The following is a 21,733-nucleotide window of genomic DNA, read 5'->3' as shown; positions in this document are numbered from 1 at the left end:
TCCTGGGACCATGGTGATGACACAAACCACAAAACGCTTAAAAGACTGATCTGGGGCTCGCTGCATTAGGACAGTCGGAAAACGGTCAGTGACCTAAATATTCCCCGTGGCGTGAGAATGTGAGTAAATGAGGGGTCAGGTAGATGCTCAGACATCGATATGGTGGAGTTTTATACAGACATTTACGCGAGAGTTGTGGGATGCAGGCAAAACACATTGATACTCGTCATAACGTAGCAGCAGCTGGAAGACACAGTATACAAAGTACACTTGCTACAGTGTTAATCAGGTGCATATTTCCCTCCAGTATTTCACATATATGATACTAGGAGGAATCAGAATAAGATGCTAAGAGTCACTTTGGAAGAATTAAGCAGTTAAAAGAAAACCTATTCTCTTCTTTCCAGTTTAAGCTTTATTGTGTTGTATAATTGTTATGTTTTATAAATTTGAAAACTGTAAGTTATTTTTTCTAATAGTTTTGGAAACAGAATCATGTGCTTCAAACTATATGGATGCCTTCCCCCCAAACACGACTTACTCCTAAGTGGCCAGGCCCTCAAAGGCAGGAGGTAACAGGCCGTCTCTGCTGTTCGATTTCGTTTTAAAATTAAGGTGCAAACAGATACAGGGAGGTGCTCTGGGTTTTCCACTACTGATGAAAAGCTCAGGGCGCTGCTTCTCCCCATTTATCTGAATGTTTACTCAAGTTCAGCCCCCGTTTGGAGTGAGCATAGCACTTGTATAAGGGAGAAGAACTACAAATAAATACGGCCAGTGTGAGATCACGAATCTATCAGAAGACGAGGTTGATGTCAATATGGCACTTTGTGTCTGGCCTCATCAACCCGCCCCCTTGACCCGCATGCAAATCTCCCACAGGTGCACCTAGACCAGGGGGTGTAACCCGATGCCCCGCGAGGCCCTCCTGGGGCCTGGGCTGCCCTGCTGGCCACCAGCGTGTGCCTGTCACCTGCCACCTGCCACCTCCCACCTGCGGTCAGCGGCCCCGGGCAGGCGTGAGGCCCCCAGCGAGTATGAGGCATGGATTCCCGAGGGACAGAGAAAGCGCCAAGGGGACACGACACTGACCTCGTAGATAAAGTACACCTTGGCCCCCACGTAGATTCCCATGCGCACGACAGCTCGGACGGCGGCGTTCATTCCTGCGGAGGAGGAGGGACAGCGGTTACTGATGGGGCGGGGCGGGGGGCGGATTCAGTGGGGTTGTTCAACCGGCCGTGATGGTGGGCGGACTCTGTCACCTCTCGGGAGGCTCCTCGTGTGCAAAGTGGTCGCGACACAAACCTCCAGTGTTAGCGCAAGGAGGAGGAGGAAGGCACACGGCAGAGACCAGCTCCCGAGGGCGCGTCCGCAGACGGCCATCACCGCTGAAGAGCCTGGGCTCTTAGTCCAGAGCCTCACTGCAGACGCGCGCGGCATACGGGCCGCCTCGGTTTGGAGTGAATCTGCAGGTGATTCCATCTAATCGCAAAACAACACAGAGGACAGGTGTTTGCTGACGGGGAGCCCAAGTCAAAGAAAACAGTGCTGAAAAGGCCACGGGTCTCGGGAGATGAAAAATAAATCATCACCAGCTACCAGTATAAGAGAAAAAAAAAAAAAAAAAAAAAAAAAGGAGTCCATGGCCTGAAATACAAAACAAGTCATGCAATTTTCTTAGAAGAAAAATCAAATTGAACCAATATACTAGAAATAACACCGAATCAAGACAAATCTAGGCCATTTTCCACTCTTCCCCAGGGGACCTTCAAGGAAATTAGAAGTGCGAGGTCTCCTTTCGTGAAGCTGCTACACCACGTTTTGCTTTCCAGTGAATCCCCGTTTAGGGGCAGCCACCTGTGCGAGGGAACCATAGCCTAGACCTGCGTGAACTGGTCAGGACTTCACATCTGTAAAACCCTGTCCCTCATCTCAGCTGATAAGCGAGGCTGTCGGGAGAGCAGTGAAAAGGAAGGACCACTCCTCCAGGAAAGGGTGCAGCCCCGAGCCTCAGAATACACAGCCCTGGGCATCCAGCCTAGTGCTCCTGGGACCCCAGCAGTTCCATGCTGCCTCCTTCGTAAACTCAGATTTCAGGAACAAAACATCAGGACTAAAGATGCTGGAGAACATGGACCATGAAGTAAGCGGTGCTTCTGGAAACTAAAGAAACAAATGAAGCCACTGTGGGTCCCAGGAATGTGCTCAGCAGACAAGGAGATTAAATCTGTGTGCACTGGTGTGGCAAACCCGCTCGGAAGATGGTTATGAATTTCCAAATTGCGCTGAGCCAGGTCTGAGAAGCCGGGATAAGAACGCTGCCTCTGAAAGGTGACAGTTTTGAAAGGCTGCAGTGTTCATGGGCTGGAAAAACTCGGCGGTGTGTATCTTGGAAATAAATTCATGTTAAATGTAATCTAGTATCTATACACATGTAGACATTGTATATTTGGTAGTCTCACTTCACATTCAAAATTAATTTACTTACATGAAGAATCTGAATGACCTGGTTGTCTGTCACCTCAAACTCAGCATTTCAAGATGTAATAAATCACTTTTTAAAAAATTGAAGTACAGTCAGTTACAGTGTGTCCATTTCCGGTGCACAGCACAATGTCCCAGTCATGCATATGCAGACATAGATTCGTTTTCGTTTTTTTTCACTAAAGGTTGTTACCAGATATTGAACATAGTTCCCTGTGCTCTACAGAAGAAACTTTTTTTCTAAACCTATTTTTATATATAGCGGCTAACGGTTGTAAGTCTCAAACTAAAAATATGGAACGCTTCACGAATTTGCGTGCCATCCTTGCGCAGGGGCCATGCTAACCCTCTCTGTATCGTTCCAGTTTTAGTGCAGGAGCTGCCGAAGCGAGCACAGCGAATCATTTTTACCCTCACCCGTCTCTCCTCCTTTCCTTGTATCCTCTCACCTGGAACAGCACAGCTGTTCTCCAGCACAAAAGCTGGATGCTCCTAAAACCCGTGACAGCTCCTGCTCATAAAGCTGACATTTTTGTCCCCAAATTTCCCCTGAATCCCCCGTCTCCCTCTAATGTCATCCACAACGGCCAGAATGATTCAAACCACATTTTCTCTTTTGTTTGGTATTTACACAAGTAATTGATACATTTTTCTTGTTAAAAAAATTACAGATGCCAGAAAAGGCAAAACTATGGAGACAGAAAACAACCAAAAAACAAAACAAACAAACAAACCCAGTGGTTGCCAGGGGCGGGGTGAGGGGGAGAATCAGCAGAGCACGGAGGAGTTTTACGTCGCTGTCACAAGGTCCAGCCCCACAGAATGCACGGCACCAAGAGTGAGCCCTGACGTCAACTGTGGGCTCTGGGAGATGTGGCCGGTCAACGTGGGTGCGTCACCTGCGACAAGTGCACCATTTGGTGGGGTGTTGACGGTGGGGAGGGTGTGACATGTGAGGGGCAGAGGGTATATGGGAAATCTCTGTACCCACCCCTCAATTTTGCTCTAGATTTAAAACTCTGAAAAACAAGGTTAAAAACACAATTGCAGACGAGGTCAGAGATGACGCGCTAAGCCCTCGGAGACGGGCGCGGACGCCCCGCAGACGCTCTGCCCTCGTCTCGTGCTGGCTGCAGTTGCACACTGTTTTGGAAATGTTTTCCGTATTAGCATCTTTTCTTTCTCGAACTCGAAAATGCCCGCGTTCCTTCCCTGACTCCCCAGGGCCGTGCCGCCCGGAAAGCCAAACTCCTCAGGTGAGACCTCACGTGGCCTGGGCTCCTCCTACCTGCTGGGTCCCACCTGGATGCCTGTTCACACAGCACGGCCCGCGGCTCCCCGAGAACCACCACAGAGCCCCAGCGCTGCCCCCTCTCAGCCTCCACGACCAGGCTCTGGCACATCCAGGAAGGCCTCCTGGCGGTGGCGTTTCCCTCACCGGCCCGGCCCCTGCAGCTCCCACCTGCATTGCTCCACAGCCCGGGCCAGGGGTGGACGGCAGCCTCCGACCACAGGCCTTCACCGAATGGATAACGCAGTTCCCCAAGGTCCCTGCCCACAGACCCCATGATTCTAGGACTTTCTTCTGTGGCCTTATAATTGAGAGACTGACCACCGAACGCTGGGGCCCTGCTCACCCGGCTTCCCTGGGACGCAAGCACAGTTAACGCGGACTCTGGGCCCCCGCCCTCCCCACGCAGGCTTCTCAGGACCTCATTTCGGGGGGTCTTCATAAAGGCATGAATAAGGAAGCGGACAAGAGGCAGCAGAAGGAATGAAACTGTGACAAGTAGGACATGATCCAGAGGGGACCCCATGGGGAAATAAAAACCTGCCCGGCGTGACCTCTGCCCGCCAGGTCTGAGCACCATCAGGCCAGCCCTGCGGCCTGAATTCCCCCTGCCTCGTGGGGTCCACCCGACTCACCTGGGAAGGAGGCCAGTGCCCTCCTCCGGCTCTGGACCCCCTTGGCCTGCAGCAGGCCCACGTGGGGGGGGTACGGGGGAGCGCCCGGGTCGGGGAGGGCCCTGAGCACCGTCCCCGGGGGAGGAGGTCCGGGTCTGAGCTCAGCTCGAGCTCAGGGCTTCTACCCACTCGCAGGGCGGCGCGCGCGCTCCACCCACGGGTGAGGGATAACGGCCCAGTGGGCCCCGCACCTGGGCTGAGGCTCGCTTCCCGCGGGCCCGGGGCCGGCTGGGAGAAGAGGGAATCGGGCTCTGAGTGGCTAAACTCACAGCCAAGGGAACAAAACTAATCAAAGTTGAACTTGGTGTGCAAACCCAACTCTCCCTTTTTGACTTGAACTTAAAAGCCGTCGTGATTCCCTCTTGTAGGAAGGCTGTGCCTTAGAGACGCCAAAAGGAAACATGGAGGAAAAATGCCCGCTGGGCCCCAGGTCTTGTTTAATGGCTTGGGGGAGGGGCCAGCTCTCCGCTTGAATTTGGGGGGCAGCAGGACCAAGCTGCTGTCTGGGGCTGGCCCCGCGGGCGGGCACCCCCAAGGAAGGACCTCAAGGACCAAAAGCAGGGACCACAGGAGAAGCAACGTTCACCGATGACCTCTTTGACACCCACGACTGGGGTCACGACCTGGGTCCCCTCGACTTGGGGGCTGGCGGTGTCCACCCACGGGGAGCGCAGGGCACAGCAGCTGCTGTTTTTAGTAAGTGCTCAGACATGGCTGGGTTCCTTCCTTTTCCTTTCGGTTTTGTTTCGGCAGCAAGACCCGGGGCTTCAAGCAACTTGCATAATGATTTCCATGTGAAACTTACCCTGCTACCAAGTAAGAATCTTCATGTTTGGAAAGTAACCTCTATCATTTGCAAAAGTTTAAACCCTGGTCCTTAGGGAATGCACACACTTGTTAAGGGAACCAAAAAGAAACACAACTTGAAAAAATTGGGGAACAGTGAGATAGGAAATGTGAGAGAATTACTTTGGATGCGATAAAAAGAAGAGACTGTGAAGTTGTTTCCTTGATGTGATATACTCTGAAGTAGCTTCTTACTAAATTATCATGCAGGTGAAACAGTCATTAAGATAATTCCTTCCCTCACTATGGGACACGACTCAGCCAAAACAAGAGTAAAGCAGTGCCATGCAGAACACGGAGGGACCTGGAGATCGTCACTCTAAGTGAAGGCAGCCGGGAAGAGAAAGAAAGATACCATATGAGACCACTTATAGGTAGAATCTAAAAAAAGAAAAGAAAAAAGGCACTAACAAACTCATCTACAAAACAGAAACAGACTCACAGACATAGTAAACAAACTTATGGTTGCGGGGGAAAGGGGGTGGGAAGGGATAAACTGGGAGTTTGAGATCTGCATATATTAACTATTATATATGAAATAATTAAAAAACAGTTTTCTTCTATATAGCACAGGGAAACATATCCAATATTGTGTAGCAATCTCTAACGAAAAAGAATATGAAAACAAGTATTTCTATGTCTATGTATGACTGAAACATGCTGTACACCAGAAAGTCACACATTGTAATGGACTATAATTCAATTTAAAAAAAAGATAATTTCTTCCTTGAGATCAGGGAGGCAGTGGACCCAAATGCTTCCTGAGATTTTGTTCTGATAAAATTTGAATTTCGAGTAATTTGTAAGAAACTAGGACCATGTTGCTTCTAATAAAATAATTGGGGTTTCCTTTTATTTCCTATGTGATCTGGAGAGTATAATCAACTTCCTCACTTGGCTTTTTTTTTTTTCTTTTACCACTTTGAGCCATTTTCCCTGCATATTTCTCAGTGCTTATAGCCACGCCCTTACTAATTTCAACATTTAAATTCCCTTTTGAAAAATAAGGCCGGGTGCTCAGTCCTCTTACAGGTTTCTTTCTGAGTTCATGGAGTTTTCATCTTTGCACCAAAGCAAGGATGTCTGCACGTGTCAGAAGACAAACTTGAAGTGCGCCGTATTTTGCTCTTGCTACTAAAGCTCTCCAGAAAGCTGCCCTGTAAAGTGAATAATTTAGGTGTGGGAGGGGGAATACGTCCTGAGGAGAAGGTGTCCCGACGCTCCGTGTCCCGACCAGCACAACTGCTGCGATCCCCAGCACACCGAGAGCGCGGCGGCGAAGCCCGCGGAGCACAGGGTGGGAGGAAACGGGCCTGGCAGACGCTTTGTCACAAGTGAATCACAACCCCGTCCAGAGCTTGTTGAAAAGAATAACTCAGCTATGTTCTTAGCACAGAGCCATCTGTTTTTTAATCCAAACATACTCAACGTAACTACATTTGGAGCAGGTGTACAGCTTCGTGCCCTGAGCCTGCCTTTAACCTGTTGCTACCCTGTCTCCCATTTCTAGGGTAATTGCTTCTGGCAGCCCATCCGACTGAGAGTCAAACAGCCCCAGTTCTCCTGGACACAAGGTTTGAGTCCTGCATCAAAGCCTTGAGTCTTCTGGAACCAAGGGAGAAAGCATGCGTTTTTGGAAAGAGGACCACATGTGTAGCTTCTAAGGGTCATCTGAATGTGTCACATCACGGCATGTGCATTTGTAGAAAAGGATGCAATTGCATGGACTCACCACGGCATTCGTGGGGCTAACACCATCATTCTAACGCTCAGCCTCCTCGACCCAATAATTTTTGCCAAATTAATGGTTACATTATCAGTGGAAGAGATCCCACTGGAAAACATTCATGCACAGACCAGGACAGTACAGGCCCGGAGCTGCGTGAGGAGAGGCGCCTGCTGCTGTCACCTGCTGGGCCCTCATGCCCGCAGAGCTCTGGGTGGGCACAGAGGGAACCCCTCCACACACACCTCCAAGCAGGGCCCAGAGGCTGAGCTCAAGAAACACATGCTCAGGGGAGAACCCATCTACACTCGACTCCGCTCGTCTGGCACCTCACACGTCTGAGGACGACTTTGAAGTTCTAATCTTAGTTTGTGGCAGATAAGAGCGCTTCTGATTAGTGGAGGCTTAATTCATCCAAGTGGCTCACGAGAAGAGAAGCCAGCTAGAATGTCTAGTCGCCCGCCATTTTGCAGAAGGAAGGGGTCCGCACTTGGGGAGACTCCAGGAGGGAGACTTTCGGCAGACATCTGGGTGCCTGCCGGGGGCCACGTACTGAGCTGGGGGCCGGGGACTCACTGGAGAATGGCCCTGCGTCCCGGGGCCCCACTCGCACGGCAGCCACGCCCGACCTCCTAGCAGCAGTCAGTTCATCTCCAAGCTCACCTACTCGCATGTGCGATGAGGATGAGTCAGTGCGGGGAAGCACTGGCGCTGGCCTCGGAGCAAAGGCTCACTAAGGGCCGGTTACTCTTACCATCCGTGGAAGGGCTGTACAGGCTCCGTTTACAGGCTTCATGTTTACTTTGCCACAGGTCAAAAAGGACTCGGCTCTCCCGTTCAGCCACCCTCATGGTCCATTTCTCTGCATTCTTGGCTGCACTGGGCCCTCCAGAAGGCCTGCACTTGTGTCTAAGGCGATGGGTCACTTCTGGGGTGTGACACAAGCTGGCTTGAGGGTGGGTATCTAGCCATGGGAAGTCTGTCCACCGGCCTGGAACTTATTTTAGGTTAAAGTAAACATGAATTTAAATTTGCAGACATTCCGTGTGACAACAGAGGTGACCCAAAGAATGTAAAAAAAAAAATCAGCCTTAGAAGTAGTCTTGCTTAATGCCTGGGGCTGGGGAGGTCAGGAAGATAGCTGGGGGGGGGGGGGGTTCTTCTCTTTCCTTTTCAACCACCACATAATACAGATTCCACTGCGGAAACAGGCACTCGATCACACTGGCCTCAAGTGTTACAACAATTCAGCCACCCAGATGCTCTCACGGTGCAAACCCATTTTCTGTTCTTAAAGCTGCTTTAAAGTCATCTAATTTTAAGCAAACTGGGCTTTGCTCCCTTTTGTGTATTAATTAGATGTTAAAGCGTCGCCTGAGAAGGGCCCCTGACCAGCAGGGCCTCCCGGAAAGTGAGATTGAGATCTCTTAGAACTTGGTTTAAATCCTGCCAGCGCCATCTCAGAGCCGTGTCACCGTAACGAGGTCACTTCTCTCTCCCTGAGTCTCTCTCCCCGCCTCCAAGAGGAAGGCGTGCGTGTCTTGGAGGGACGTAATTAGGCCTGGAGAACCTTAAAGCTCTGGGAACATAAGATGTGTCCAGTGACTCGCAGCTACATCATCTCAACATGGAATTTTACCCTCATTTCACATCTGATTAGAAAACTGTCCTGAAGTGAAGACTTTTGAGATTATCCTTCTTGGTCTTCAGCTGTGGGCAAAGATCTTTCATCTCCGGGAAAAGCAAGCACTGATGTCATTTGGAGTCAAGAGAAAATGGTAAAAGAATAGGGGTACAACAGAGAGCACCCCCAGGAACAACCTCCTCCAGGGGTCTGCAAGTCCCTGCTGCCGAGACTGGTCCCCTGGGGAGCACGTCTCCAGGCGGGCTTTCTCGGAAAGAAATGCATCCAAACATTCAATTAGGTCTGAGACTGGATCAAAACCGGAGGTGGCGCTTGGCATGAAGTCCCAGAAGAAATGAAGGCACCAGGCTCAGCTCTGCCTGGGGGAAAATGCCCAGACGACTGGCCAGGGTGGGCTCTGCAAGGGCTGCCCAGATGTCCCGGTTCAGAACATCAGGCCACTGTGCCTGGCAGCACCTCCTGAGAACAGCCATCTCCCATTAATCTGACAATACACCGACCAAGCCACGTTCTCATATAATTTTAATTCGCAAAGCATCCTTTTCCACTGCCGGGAAGGGGTGTGGACTTACTGAGCTCTGTTATTCATAACTGCGCACCAGCGCCAGGGCCAGGATAGGGAGCAGAGAGAACGCTGATCTTGTCTACCGTGTTCTTGCCTCAATGGTTGTACACCAGCTACCAGGTGGTTGAGCAAACTTTTGAACTCAAAATAATGACCCACATTTTTTTCAACAGAGCACCTTAATTCTGAAATAACCTTGAAACTTTGACCTTGAAACGTGGAAGACGAAGAGACCAGTTCCTCTTCCTGTGCCAACGTTTTAGTCTCTTTCCAAGCCCGGGGTAAGAGTTTTTCAACATGCTTCCTATTTTGGGCTCGCCCACGTCTCCGGACGCACGCGCTTTTGAAGCCGCTTGACGGGGAAGCCCCTCTGAGGCCCCCGCCACTCCACGCGACCCCACCTGCACATCTTCCGGTGTTTACTTAAGTAACGTGGGTGATGGCATCTGTCTCACCGTGCCATTTACCCACTCGCAGCCTTTGCCACGTCACATCTTCTCTCTCTTCAGCGTTTATACCGGGGTCCTTTTACTAGAATACCAAATCCGCGCAGCCCCGCTCCGCTCCGGCAGCCTGGCGGGGCGGGGGCGGTGACTGAGCCCGGAGCGCCACCTTCAGTAGGATAGGGAGGGGCTTCCAAGAGACCCACGCGCCGGGGACCCAGGTTCCCGGGAGAGCGCGGCCCCACGCCTCCGGGTCGCCGCACGCGGGTGCCCGGGGTCTAGGGCGCGGGGTGCACGGGCGGCGACGGGCCGCGCATCACGTACTCGCCCGCGCCGGGCGGGGCTGGGGCCACAGCGCCCCACCTGCGGCACCCGCCCGGCCCCGCCCGGCTCAAGGGCGAAGGGAAGGTCACGGGCAGGGTGGGCGGCAGGCGAGGGTGCCGGGCCCATCACTTAAGTATCCCTCCAACGGGTGTGGCCTCAAAGCAGGCGAAAATGAGGCATCAGGGCCTTTCACCTCATCCGGGACAGGAGGAAGAGGGTAAAATAAAAACCAAAGCCCAGCTGGGGAGGCGTCTCCGGACGCATCCGCCTGGCCAGCGCCGAGCTACTTTCTAGCGGTTGGCTCGCGCCACCTGGGGATTTACCAGGGTCGGAAAGCCTGAGCGTCTAGGAACCACTGCGCCCGCACGTGCGCCCAGCGCTAGGGGCCCGGGACGCGGCTGTGTCACCCCGGCTTTAAATCGGGATATTCCCTTCATGTGTCCTCGAGCTTGGGTCCCCTTCTCCCCAAAATCAGCTTCCACGTTGGCCGGGGGTTGGGGAGTGAGTGGGGAGCGGCGGCTAGAGTCCGCAGCCCGGAGCTGGTGACGCCCCGGAATCCCCGCTTCCTGGTCCTTCCCATCCAGGGGAGGCTGGCGGGGAGGGCCTAGTGACCCATTTCAGTTTTCCGTTTGGTGACGAGCCGGAAGGGGACAGAAGATTAAAGCGGCGGAAAGCCGTTTTTTAAAATCTCCCAGCGGAAACGCAAGGCGGTGCCGAGCCACCCGGCAACCCCGGATGGGACCTCCGTGCGCCCCCCGCCGCGTCCCGCCGGATAGCAGCGGAGACCTGGCCCGCGCCGCGCGGGGGTCGCGAGGCTGCAGACGCGCAGCGGGGACCCAGCGGTTTTTTCCACGACGCTGGGGGTGGGGTGGGGACGGAGCTGGGGTGGGAGCCGCGGCATCAGAAGTGGCTGCGCTGTGGCCAAGTTTGGGAGGGGCGTCCGGCTTCATTCTAAGACTCGGATGAGAAATGACCTCCGAACTCGGTCCAGGTGATCCCAACACCCGTTGCAATTAAAAATTAACGTGAAGGTGGAAAACTGACCTTCCTGGTAAGGTATCCTACTGCCATATCCCTCCCACCCACTGCCCGCGCAGTCACCCCTTCTGAGGCTTCACGACCCGCACCCGCTCCGGCTCCAGGAAGGTACCCCAGAGGTTCCTGGGAGCCGGGCTTCTCCCCCGTACCCCTCTGCTCCTCGTTTCTCCCTGGTTCCCCCATCTCTTCTTCCTGGAACCTCCTCCCTTTTTTCTGGTCCCCTCTGCCCATCTCTTTTCCCGGTGCCCCCCCCCGTTCTTTCGCCCCATCCCCCATCCTTTCTCCTCGGTACCCAATCCCTTCCCCCGGTGACCGCATCCTTTTCCCCGGTGCCCCCAACCTTTCTCTCCGGAGTCCGCACATCCCTTCTCTCCCAGGCCCCTCCCTTCGCCGCCCGCGCCTGGCCAGGAGAGGCGGTCGCGCACCTTGGGCATCCCCGCCGCTGGTCAGCACGCCGATGGCTTTGCCGGCCCCGGAGAGGTGCTCCAGGAACTTTCGGAAGGAGCCCCTGGGGTTCTGGGAGACATCACGGTCGTCCATGGCGAGCAGGCCGGAGACCGCTCCGGGGAGGGTGCTCGGCAGGCACTGCGCCCCGCCCGCGCCGCGGTCACTGGAACCGCCGGCTCCGCCCGCGCAGCGAGCGCCAATGGGCGGCTAAGGGCGGGCTCTGGGGCGCGAGGGCGGCGGGGCGGGCGGGGCCAGGGGAGCCGGCCTGCAGGGAGCACCACTTGGGGGAGCTTGGCCTGCAGGGAGCACCAATTGGGGGAGCAATGCAAGGCTGAGCCGGGGAGGGGGGTGCATCGCAGGTGGGAGGAGCATTACGGGCCGGAAGCACCGCAGGGGGACGGGAAAGCACCACAGGTGGGTGGGAAGCCCCTCAGGTGGGCGGAGCATCATAGGGGGCGGGACCACCGAGGTTCTGAGAGCATCACTAGTGGGGGCGGGGGAAGCACCGCAGGAGGGTGTGCCCCGAAGGTGGGGGTGGGCATCACGAGAGGGGAGCGCGGCAGGTGGGGGGCGTACGCAGAAGGCGGAGCACTGCAGATGGGGATCGCGGTAGCTATGGGAATGTCGCAGGCGGCCGAGGGTATCGCAGGGCGGGGAGCGCAGTAAACGGGGGGTTGGGTTGCGTAGCGCCGCCGGTGGCGCCGGGCCCGCGGCAGTTGCGGGGACCGAACCGTCTCAGAGGCACGCGGGGGGTCGCGCGGGATTCCTTCCAGGGGCAGTGCTCCAGCCGCGGGCGCCCCAGCTTTTCCTCCGGCCTGAGGTCAGGGAGGAAGGATGCGCGAGCGGGTCCTCCAGTCGGTGGGCGAACGTGGGCGTCGCTGGCGGGCGATGACGAAGCGCTGGTCCTGTCCCCCGACTGGGGCTCTGGCGCACGAGGAGACGAAGGAACGTGGCCGTAGGGGACCCTGGTGACACCCGCGCACCGGGCCAGGCGCGGGGAATGGAGGGGCAGGAGAAGGGCAGGAGAGTCTCGGCGGGGCGATAAGACCCAACTGCTTGCTAAGGAACCGCGGTGTCGCCAACCAGATGCTCTCATGGCTCCCCTGGTGACCCCTGGACTGAGGCGTTCACGTCTAACGTCCTGGGTGACGGATGAGCAAGGAGCCGGCTTTTCTGGAAGCTTGTCTAGGCGGGTTCCCTGCTGCGACTGTGCGGACGGATGCCTCTCGGGGCGCGGCCTCGCGGCGCTCCCAGCGCTGAGCTTGGGGTACAGCCACCCCCAGAAAAGACTTTAATAAGCGGCCCCCTCAGCGGTTCCCAGTGAGGGTAGCACAGTGCCTCCTGCTGGACGCGCAACGCATGTGCGTCGAGTGGATGCAGAGGGGAGAGGTGAAGTAAAGGCCATCCGGTCTGGCACGAACGGTGTCGCCCTGGATGGAAGGTGGGGTGGGCGCACGTTCGTGGGGGGCTTGCTTTATCCTCAACGCTCATTCCTCCGAGCATCAAAAATTTATTGCAGAAGAGAAATAAATACCCGCTGTGGACAAGACCAGAGGACATCTAGCAACTTCTAAAGGCCCATGGTCATCTGAATCACCTGGCCTGGTCTTCCCCGCTCTGCCAGAATCACCAACGTCCAGTTTCTGGGAGTCCTGCCAGAAAATGTGTACGAGTAACAAGTCCCAGCCGGTTCTGACGGCGGCACAGCCTGAACACACCTGTGATGGACTGAGCCTGAGCCAGGGGTGCGGGGAGAACGCTGGGTGTCTGTCCTTCACTCTCCCAGAGCCGGAGAGCCGAGCCAGGCTCTGCCCATCTCCTCCAGAGGTGCCCGAGGCCCAGGACTTGTGCCTTAGGGTCACCCCTCCCTTTCTAGAGCATTCTACACTTTGAAAAGTTGGTGCGCACGGAATTTTATTTTGCCCCAAAGCCTTCATCTTCTTATAAAATTGATATTTTTGTAATTTAGACAGTTGGCCATTGGGCGTGGAATTGTCTGTATTGTAGAAAACAGTAGATACAAAGTTAGACTCCAAACAAGTCAGTAAATGAGACAAATGGATGCCGGATTTTCTAGTGCTGTTAGGGTTATGAAGACGGATACCCATTTCCACGGAAATGTGTTCAGGATACATTCCTAGACGAAGAGGGTCAGAAGTTCTGTGGGCCTGTGCGTGCACACGTGCGTGCAGATAGATGCCAATAAATCTAGACATTTTAATGTCCTTTCTTCTGCTTAATGTGGGTATTGTCTGTCTTTTCCTCCAATGAACGAGTATTGTTTTGGGAATAAAATATCATAGATAATGGAAAACAAAGTTTAGAGCTGTCAGACCCCCGAGGTGATGTCTGTTTGGCAAAAGCTACGGAGGCTTCAGGCAGCGTTGTGGTTCAGACAGGTAGTTCCTCCTCCTTTCCCATTCTGCTCCTGAGCTCTGACCCATCGCTCAGTCTCTCGGGATGTGAGATATTGATGCCACAGGTGCCATGGAAAGACATACTCCCTTCTGTTACTTTTGCAGTACATGTAGTTTAGTAGTTCTAAACCTGGAGTTGTGGGTTTTTTGTTTTTTGTTTTTTGTTTTTTTAGTTTACACTTTGGCCTCAGAAGCGAGTCCTCTGATACAGGAGGGAAACTCACATGCCACGTGGACCGCACGGCTCACCTCCAGCAGGACCTGCCACGTGCATTAGTTCTTTATTGTTGCCTAAAAAATTCACCCCAAGCTTTTGTGGCTCCTACTCACTTACATCATAGGAATGTCACTCCAGGGTGGGGAGAGCAGGCAGGCTTTGCTGGGCCCTCTGGTCCGGTCTCAGCAAGGTGTCTGCCAGGGTCTAAAGTCTCATCTGATCCCTCGTCTTGGCAGTTTCCTTCCATCCCACCCCCTGAGCTGACTTCGGGCTCATTGGCAACCAGCGCTCCGAGATCATCTGCCCTTTGCCTCGTGCCTCACCCTCCCTCTCCTCCTCCCCTGCACTGGAAAGTCTGAGAATAAATGAAACCACTTGCTAAATTAGGAAATGCTGTCTTCAACCCATGCTTCCCCCCTGCCCTCCAGTTGTCTCTCAGTGTCCTTGTCCAAATTTTAAAATAATTCTGCTTTATATCTGGCAGCTCAACTTTGAATTATATATAAAACAATTGGAAGTTCTCCAAGACCTTGACGCAGAATCATGTCATCCTGAACCAGTTAGGGCGAGCATCTAGACGCTGGGGAAAAAAATTGGAAAGGAAGACAGTCTCATTATTTTTGCAAAGTATGTGGCCATTAAGAGTTTAACTCTTCTAGGAAATTCCATCAGGGATGTGAACTGGGGCCTCTCAGAGAACAACTTTTTCCTTCTTTGTGTGTTGGTAAAAGTTAAGGGAGACTTGCTTGTACTTCCAACACTGTTGGTGTAACAGGAGAGCGTGTGTGTTGATAAGGTGGGAGAAATCGATCTGTTCTTTCAGAAGAACTTCCGTAATTGCTGTGTGACTTCAGAACACAGAGGAAAAGAGAGGTGGCTGTCTACTGAAAAATGAGTTAGAAAGGAATTTTCCAGTTGGAAAAGGAAATTATGGTGATTTTTAGCAGTAATGTCATGTGATGGTTAATTTTATGTGTCAACTTGACCGGATCATGGGTGCCCGGATCGCTGACAAAACATGGTTTCTGGATGTGGCTGTGAGGGTGTTTCCAAGGAGACTAACGTTGGAGTCAGGGAGCTGAGTAACACGAAGCCCCTCCCCACAGGGGTGGGTCTCATCCAACCCACTGAGGGCCTGGGGAGGGGTGAATGTACACACACACACACTCTCTGTCCGTACACATATATCCCATGGCTTCTGCTCCTTTGAAGAGCCCTGACTAGTACACACAGGTTGAATACGTTCCTTCTGTGTTTTAGTTGTGAGCTGCTAAATCTGAATACCATTTTGCATACTGTCTACGCGTAGACCTGCGTTCCCCCTCAGCGTTTACAGGTTCGTAATGATGTGTTCTTTTTTTAAAAAATTTTTACTGAAGTACAGTTGATTTACAATGTTAGTTTCAGGTGTACAGCAAAGTGACTCAGTCCTACACACACAGACGTATAAATATTTTCTTGTAATGACGTGCTCTTGAAGCTCCTCACTTCTATATCTGAACTGACGTGGTTCCTGGCCAGTGTTCAAGGGCGAACTCACCAAAATATCCCAAAGCAAAGCTGCAAACAGCTGTGTTTTTGCAGCTTGCAGACGAGCACACAGGGACCGTGCATGGGCTGGGGGCCCAGGCCAGCACGTGCGCAGCAGGAGTTGTAGATGCTGTTTGGGTGTAAACTTTATAAGAGCTCATCTCCTCCCAGGACCGGTGATGCCGTCTGCCTCTGCTTTCTGTCCCCTGCGCACGGTTCCCATTCACTTCTGATCTGGCAGATTGTCTGTCAGTAGTGAAAAAATGAAACCATCTATTAACCCCCATCCCAAATTAATTGCATGACTGGTGGGTCATGGAAAAGGCCTAGGACTTGGGAATCCAGGCCTGAGTTTGGACGTCTTGCTGCTGATGAAGGATGGAAGCTCCTGTACTTGACCTGGGATGTTTCTCTGCTGTGCCCCCTCCTTTCTCTTGTCTCAGCATCGCCGGTCCAGCTCCACTGGCAAATTCTCACCCATTTCGTCTGCTTCCTGTGGCCGTTCTCACCTCTACCATTAAAACAGTTGAGTGGGGACCCAGTAAGAAGGGCGGGAAACAGATGGGGGGGAGGGTGGCTCTTAGCAAGGAAAACAAAGTTATCCTGGAGACAATGTAACTGGTCACTAGAAACATCAAGACAGTTCATCTTGCTGTGGGGATCACCGAGGATTCAGCTCACTATTCAGAATAGTCAGCAGCTTGAATCTCCAGCTTTCACAGGGGCCCCGGTCTTTGCAGATGTGGGAGGGAGGTCCGCCCTGCTTGGGGGGTCAAAGTCTCAGGTTCTCCAACGGATCCCTGCTCTCACTCCCCCAACCCGTGGGCCTCACCCCCTGTCCCCCGGAGGGCAAGGACGTGGCCTCACCTGACCTTGGCCTCTTTGGCTAGAACACATTTGCTCCCCAAGGCTCTCTTGCTGGAGCTGCACACAGAAACCTTTGTGCCCCGCTGGCGGCCGGGTGCTGGCCCAGGAGGTGCCGTTCGTTCCCAGGCTGCTTGGCTGCTGGTCTTCCTCTTGGGCTCCAAGATTTTGGAGGGTACAGAAACTTTCTTTTTAAACGTATTCTCAGACTTTTATTTTAAGATCAGGCCACCAAAAAAAAAAAAAAAAAAGACACATCTAAAGTGAGGTGAGTCAGATGCAAATGGAAAGTTTAGGGGATGAAATGAAATACATGTGTGTATTCACAGTCCGTGTGGTTTCCAGACTTGGGGGCATGTTGGGCTGTGAGCTTCCTGGCTCCTGGAACCAAAAACTAAAAAAATTTAAAAATTTAAGAAAACAGGGAAATGCTAAGAGTCTGTGTAAGGCCCCACTTTGCAGACTTGGTCTTAACTTCCGGTGATCTGGAGTCACAGAGGTGCTGCACCAGGACCCCTCGTGAGCCGTGTGGGCTTTGCCAGGTGCGCAGGCTGATTAGGAACCGGCATGCAGGTCAGGGGGCGGTTTGGTACCCGCGGGGTAAGTACAAAAGGTGATGAATTCCCTGAAGGGAATTTTCCACTGAAGGATTAAACGGGAAGAGAGAGAGAGAGAGAACAGTCGTCACTCTTGCCCGAGATCCAGGGCCCCTTGTCCAGAGCCTCCCCGGAAGCTTCTGGAGAGACGCTGGCACAGCTGCTGCTGCAGCCCGTTCTCCAGGACTCGCCATCCTCCGGCTCGTTTGCTCACTCTTCGCTCTCCATTTTGAAAGTGAGGCCCTGCGATCGGAGCTTGTTTTTGCATCTCGTTAGCTACGTCCTGGTGGCCTTCCAGGAATGACTTTAATTTTGTTAGCCAATGGGTCCTGGAAGTCCTCCCTGGAGACGGCTGGTCCTCGGCTGTGTTTGTGCATTCCTGAGACGCATCCAAGTTCATCACTTCCTGACTTGCGCGTTTCATTACGGTGCGTGCGTGTGTAGACACACGTACACCTGCACACAGGCGCACATACGCACACCCCCCAGGGGATTAAACAAGCCTCGTCTGTGTCCCCAGGATGTGGAGCAGGGGAGCTCTCAGCCTGCATTCTGTTCCCGCGAATGAACCTGATTCTGCAAATCAGGCTGGTGCGTGGCTGGGAGCTCTGTTCCCTAGCTCACGCTGGAATTTAGAAAATATATACTTTCCTGAAAAACAATTTCAAATAAAGGAGCTTACTTATGTAAGTGTTACCACGACTGGAGTATTGAGAAAGTAAAATCCTGACTAAGCAGACAGGATTTTATTAGTTTCTGGGGAGTTGGCGAGATTCCGTCTCCTGGCCCAGCGCGGTCTGGCTGGGAACCCTGAGATCTAAGCTTTGCCAAAGCTTCTCACTGCAGCCAGAGAAACACGGGGTGTGTGTGTGTGTGTGTGTGTGTGTGTGTGTATGTGTGTCTCTTGTAAAGTAGGGGTCTTAGTGCCATGAAAAAAGCACTTTTTTTTTTTAACAGGAGGCCACTGGTTTATCATTTAAGTAGCCACCCAGTTCTTTTTGAGGGGGAGAGGGGAGGTAATTAGGTTTATTTATGTCTTTTAATGAAGGCGCTGGGGATTGAACCCAGGACCTCGTGCATGCTAAGCACGTGCTTTTTACCGCTGACTCTACCCTCCTCCCACGCCCGTTTTTGAATTGTTTTCTTATTGAGCCGTGAGAATTATTTATGAACTGTAGGTTACAAGTTCTCTGCCAGATATATATTTCACGCATCACTTCTCCCAGCTTCTACCTTGAAAATTAGCTGTTGACTTTTGATGAAGTCCGGTCAATAAACTTTTAAAAAGACTTTGTGATTGTGCTTTTGGTGCTATCTCTAAGAAAAAAAATTTTTTTTTGCCTCACTCAGTCTCAGAGTTGATATCTGCTTATGGTGGGAGGCAAAGGTGGAATGTCATGTTCTCTTTTATACACAGTGACTGTGCTGCGCCATCTCAGAGCCGGTTGCTAAAAAGACTCACCTTTCTGCATTGAATACTTCACCTTTGTTGAAAATCAGCCGTGTGAGTGGGAGCCGGTTTCTGTGCTGCCACCAGCCTCTGTGTCTGTCCCCCCAACGCCACGTTCTCTGCGTGAGCTGAGGCTTTCTAGAGACTCTGGCAGGATGAGCCTTCACTTTCTTCTTCTTCCTCCCTGGGTGACACCGTGTTTTGCACGCATCACAATACAAGGTTTCCGAGGAAATCGGGCTGAAGTTTCAGTTTCCTGTTTCCCTCACTTGGCTTTGTTCACGTGTAGGTCACACAAGTAAAAATGCGATTTCACCGAATTTTAAATTCCTTCCACTCTGAGACGAACCACTGCTTTGTGTACTAGCCAGAAACAAACAAACACAAAAGCCTCTGTAATATGGACCCTGAGTGAGCGACATTCAAATGTGAAGGGAAAACGGGCACTGTCAGAAATGACCATAAAGAGGGAAAACCCACCGCGGTCACTGTCCCCAGAAAGGTGGACATTCCGTGAATTCACGAATGAGCAGACTTTCCCTCAGTTAAAAATCACTGCTTCTGCTTCTCTATAAAGCCTAGAACATGCACCTTTTCCTCTGGGCAACCACGTGGATGACCCCTGGTGCCAGCTTTCACTGTTTTTTGTTTCTTTCTGGTCCTCAGAGATACTTAGATTTTGTCGGCAGTGACCAAGGCACTGAGCGAGACCACGCGTGAGACGCTGGGCTGGCGGGCACGCACCGCCGGCTCCCCCCTCTCCCTGGTGTGGGTCCTGCAGCGCTGTTCACTGACTCTGAGACAGCCCAGTAACCTTCACCTCATTAGCTAAGCTGCTTAACACAGCACAGGATGACCGGATTTACAGTTACACACACAGGCAATCTCCTGGAACTTTAGAATTATGTGATTGTCAGACAAATGGAGCTGAAGTTTACAGAGCACGTGCTGTGTGTGCAAGACGGTGGTCTGAACAATTTACGTGTTTGATTTTATTTAAGCCTCTTCTAAGGCTCACAACCCACATTTTATTGCTGAGGAAGCTGTGTCTCAGAGAGGCTACACACTTTCAGGTGGCCACACAGCAGTCAAGGAGGAGCCGGGGCTCGTACCTGCACAGCCGTCAGCAGAGCCCGGTGCCCCATCCACCCTGCACCCTCCATCCCACCCGGGCCCTTCATCCTGGACCCTGGTCACTGGGCCACATGAATCTCCCTCCTTCCCACCCAGGCCCTTCATCCTGTACCCCGGACACTGGCCCACGTGGATCTACCTGGCAATTCTTGAAAAATCGTTCCCCAGCGTTTGCTCTCTGATAAATAAAGCTTTTGAAATAAACCATAATTTCAGGGTTATCTATATTTGAACAGCGGGTATTTGATTACCATCTTTTATTCATGCCCTGCCTTTACTTCTTTTATTTTTATGAGGCAGTGATGGGAAATGTAATTTTTTATTCCTCAGTATTTGATCTTTGTGGCTTCTGGTGTGTCAGCCTTAGTTTTGATCCGTGAATGTTCTGGAGTCTAAGACATTCTGAGCGGTCACTCTCCTGGGTCGGGTCGCTGATTCGTTCTGTTTCCTGCCCCTTCCCCTCATGCAACTCCCCCTCCCCCCATGCAACTCCCCTCCCCTCCCCCTCCCCCCTCTGTGGGCTTGTGTGCCATTTCCGTTTCCTTTCACTGGAATTCTGTTTTCTCTCTTCTCTTGGAAGACGTATTCTCTGGGGCTCTGGAATGACGCAGCGCCACAGGCGCAGGTCACACCCTCACTCTCGCTTCCTGCGGCACACGTGCCTCTCTGTTCTGACGCTTTGACATCTGGGACCTCAGGTCCCTGCAGGGACTCCCCCTCTGCCCTCCCCACCCCTGTAGCAATTCCTAGAGATAGGAAAGGACTTGACTGGGGGTGCGCCTTTTGTATGCAAGCCAGCCAACCCAGAGCCCAGCCCCCAACCTCCCCTGTAAACGTCCCGGCTGCTTCCCCCCTGCCCTAATCACCCAGGGCCAAGTCTTGGGCTGCGGGACCCTCCTCCGCAGAACCCACTGAAATTAACTCAAAGGAGCTGATGCTAAGTCTGCTTGCCTTCTCCCACCAGCTCCTTCCTCAGGAAACCACCATCCCCCTCCCTCTGCCTCTCAGCGGACCCTGGTCCCCACCCCGTCCCCGTCCCCACCCCCACCCGCGGCCCTGCGTGGAGTGGCGTGACCTTCCTTTTGGACCTCTGAGAACCAAACTGTCTCTTCAGTGGCAGTCGTCTCCTGATCTGTGGCCTCAACATCCCTGAACACTAACAAAACTTGCATTTTAAAACACTTCTCCGGAAAGTATTTCTTCCTTCACAAGGGGACTACGCGCACACTGGACTAGAAAGATGTGAGCAATGCATTCTGTATGATGTGGAAATGTGGATGGTCTGTAATCAGTAAAATTCAAGCAAGAAATGATCAAGGCAGAAGCTACGTAACTCTGTAACTTACGCTCCACCAGCTTTGTTTTGAGAATGAAACAGCTCATTATTGCTTCAGTGTTTATAAGGTAATACAGCCACACAAAATGTCTTCCCTAAGCAGGAAGTAACTTACACAGCCATGAATTTATTATAATAACTGCACAGCATCAGTCACTTGTAAACATAGAGCAACCATATTTGCCTTCAGAAACTTTAATTTCATATTTGCTGAAAAAAATCTCTCTTGTTCAGAAGTAGACTGCCTCCCAGCACAGATGGTGTTATCCTGTTAAAAAAAAAAATTTTCCATCATGGTGTAGGTTGAAACTCTCTTCAATAACGCTGAAGCAATAATGCTACGCAGGGTCCTCTGTTGAATGGTTCTTATTATACTTCTGGTCAACCAAGATAAACATTTCATCATCAAGTCTCAGATGTTCTAAGATCGTGTTTAACCCCCATGACAGTGGGCTTGAAATGAACGGTAGCGTTCTTGAGTAGAGCTGGTGTGTGTGTGTATGTGTGTGTGTGTCTGAGAGAGAGACAGGGACAGTCCAGGACATGACACAGGACATGTCACAGTGCCACTCAGCAGACGAGTCATTCTTAGTTCCTCTTCCAGGGAGAAAGTGGTTTCCTGGTGAAAATGACCTTATACCCCACCCTTGTTGCCACAGCAGAAACAAGGAAGCAAGTCCTCCACGGGCCGCAGATTAGAGTT

The 21,733-nt window shown here is 52.4% G+C and overlaps 1 protein-coding gene and 1 non-coding gene across 4 annotated transcripts in view; both read right to left on the bottom strand.

Annotated features, from left to right (window-relative positions):
* Positions 1-11,644, bottom strand: part of PFKP (phosphofructokinase, platelet) — a 48,629-nt gene extending 36,985 nt beyond the window's left edge. Inside the window, exons 1-2 of one of the 3 annotated variants that reach the window (XM_031444813.2) lie at positions 11,465-11,644; positions 1,093-1,166 (exon numbers count right to left, since the gene is read on the bottom strand). In XM_031444813.2, the coding sequence (XP_031300673.2) occupies positions 1,093-1,166; positions 11,465-11,579 (189 nt within the window). In that variant the 5' untranslated portion in view covers positions 11,580-11,644. The remainder of the gene's footprint in view (positions 1-1,092; positions 1,167-11,464) is intronic. The other 2 variants (XM_031444814.2, XM_031444816.2) reach the window with 2 other exon arrangements.
* On the bottom strand, positions 2,776-2,882 carry LOC116150591 (U6 spliceosomal RNA). The gene has a single exon (XR_004134324.1). It is a non-coding gene; the product is annotated as a U6 spliceosomal RNA (small nuclear RNA).
* Positions 11,645-21,733: the final 10,089 nt, after the last annotated feature.

Source organism: Camelus dromedarius, chromosome 26 (genome assembly GCF_036321535.1).
Source record: "Camelus dromedarius isolate mCamDro1 chromosome 26, mCamDro1.pat, whole genome shotgun sequence".
Classification (NCBI taxonomy): domain Eukaryota; kingdom Metazoa; phylum Chordata; class Mammalia; order Artiodactyla; family Camelidae; genus Camelus; species Camelus dromedarius.
The sequence above is the reverse complement of the archived record's forward strand: the minus strand, read 5'-3'. Positions and strand labels throughout refer to the sequence as shown.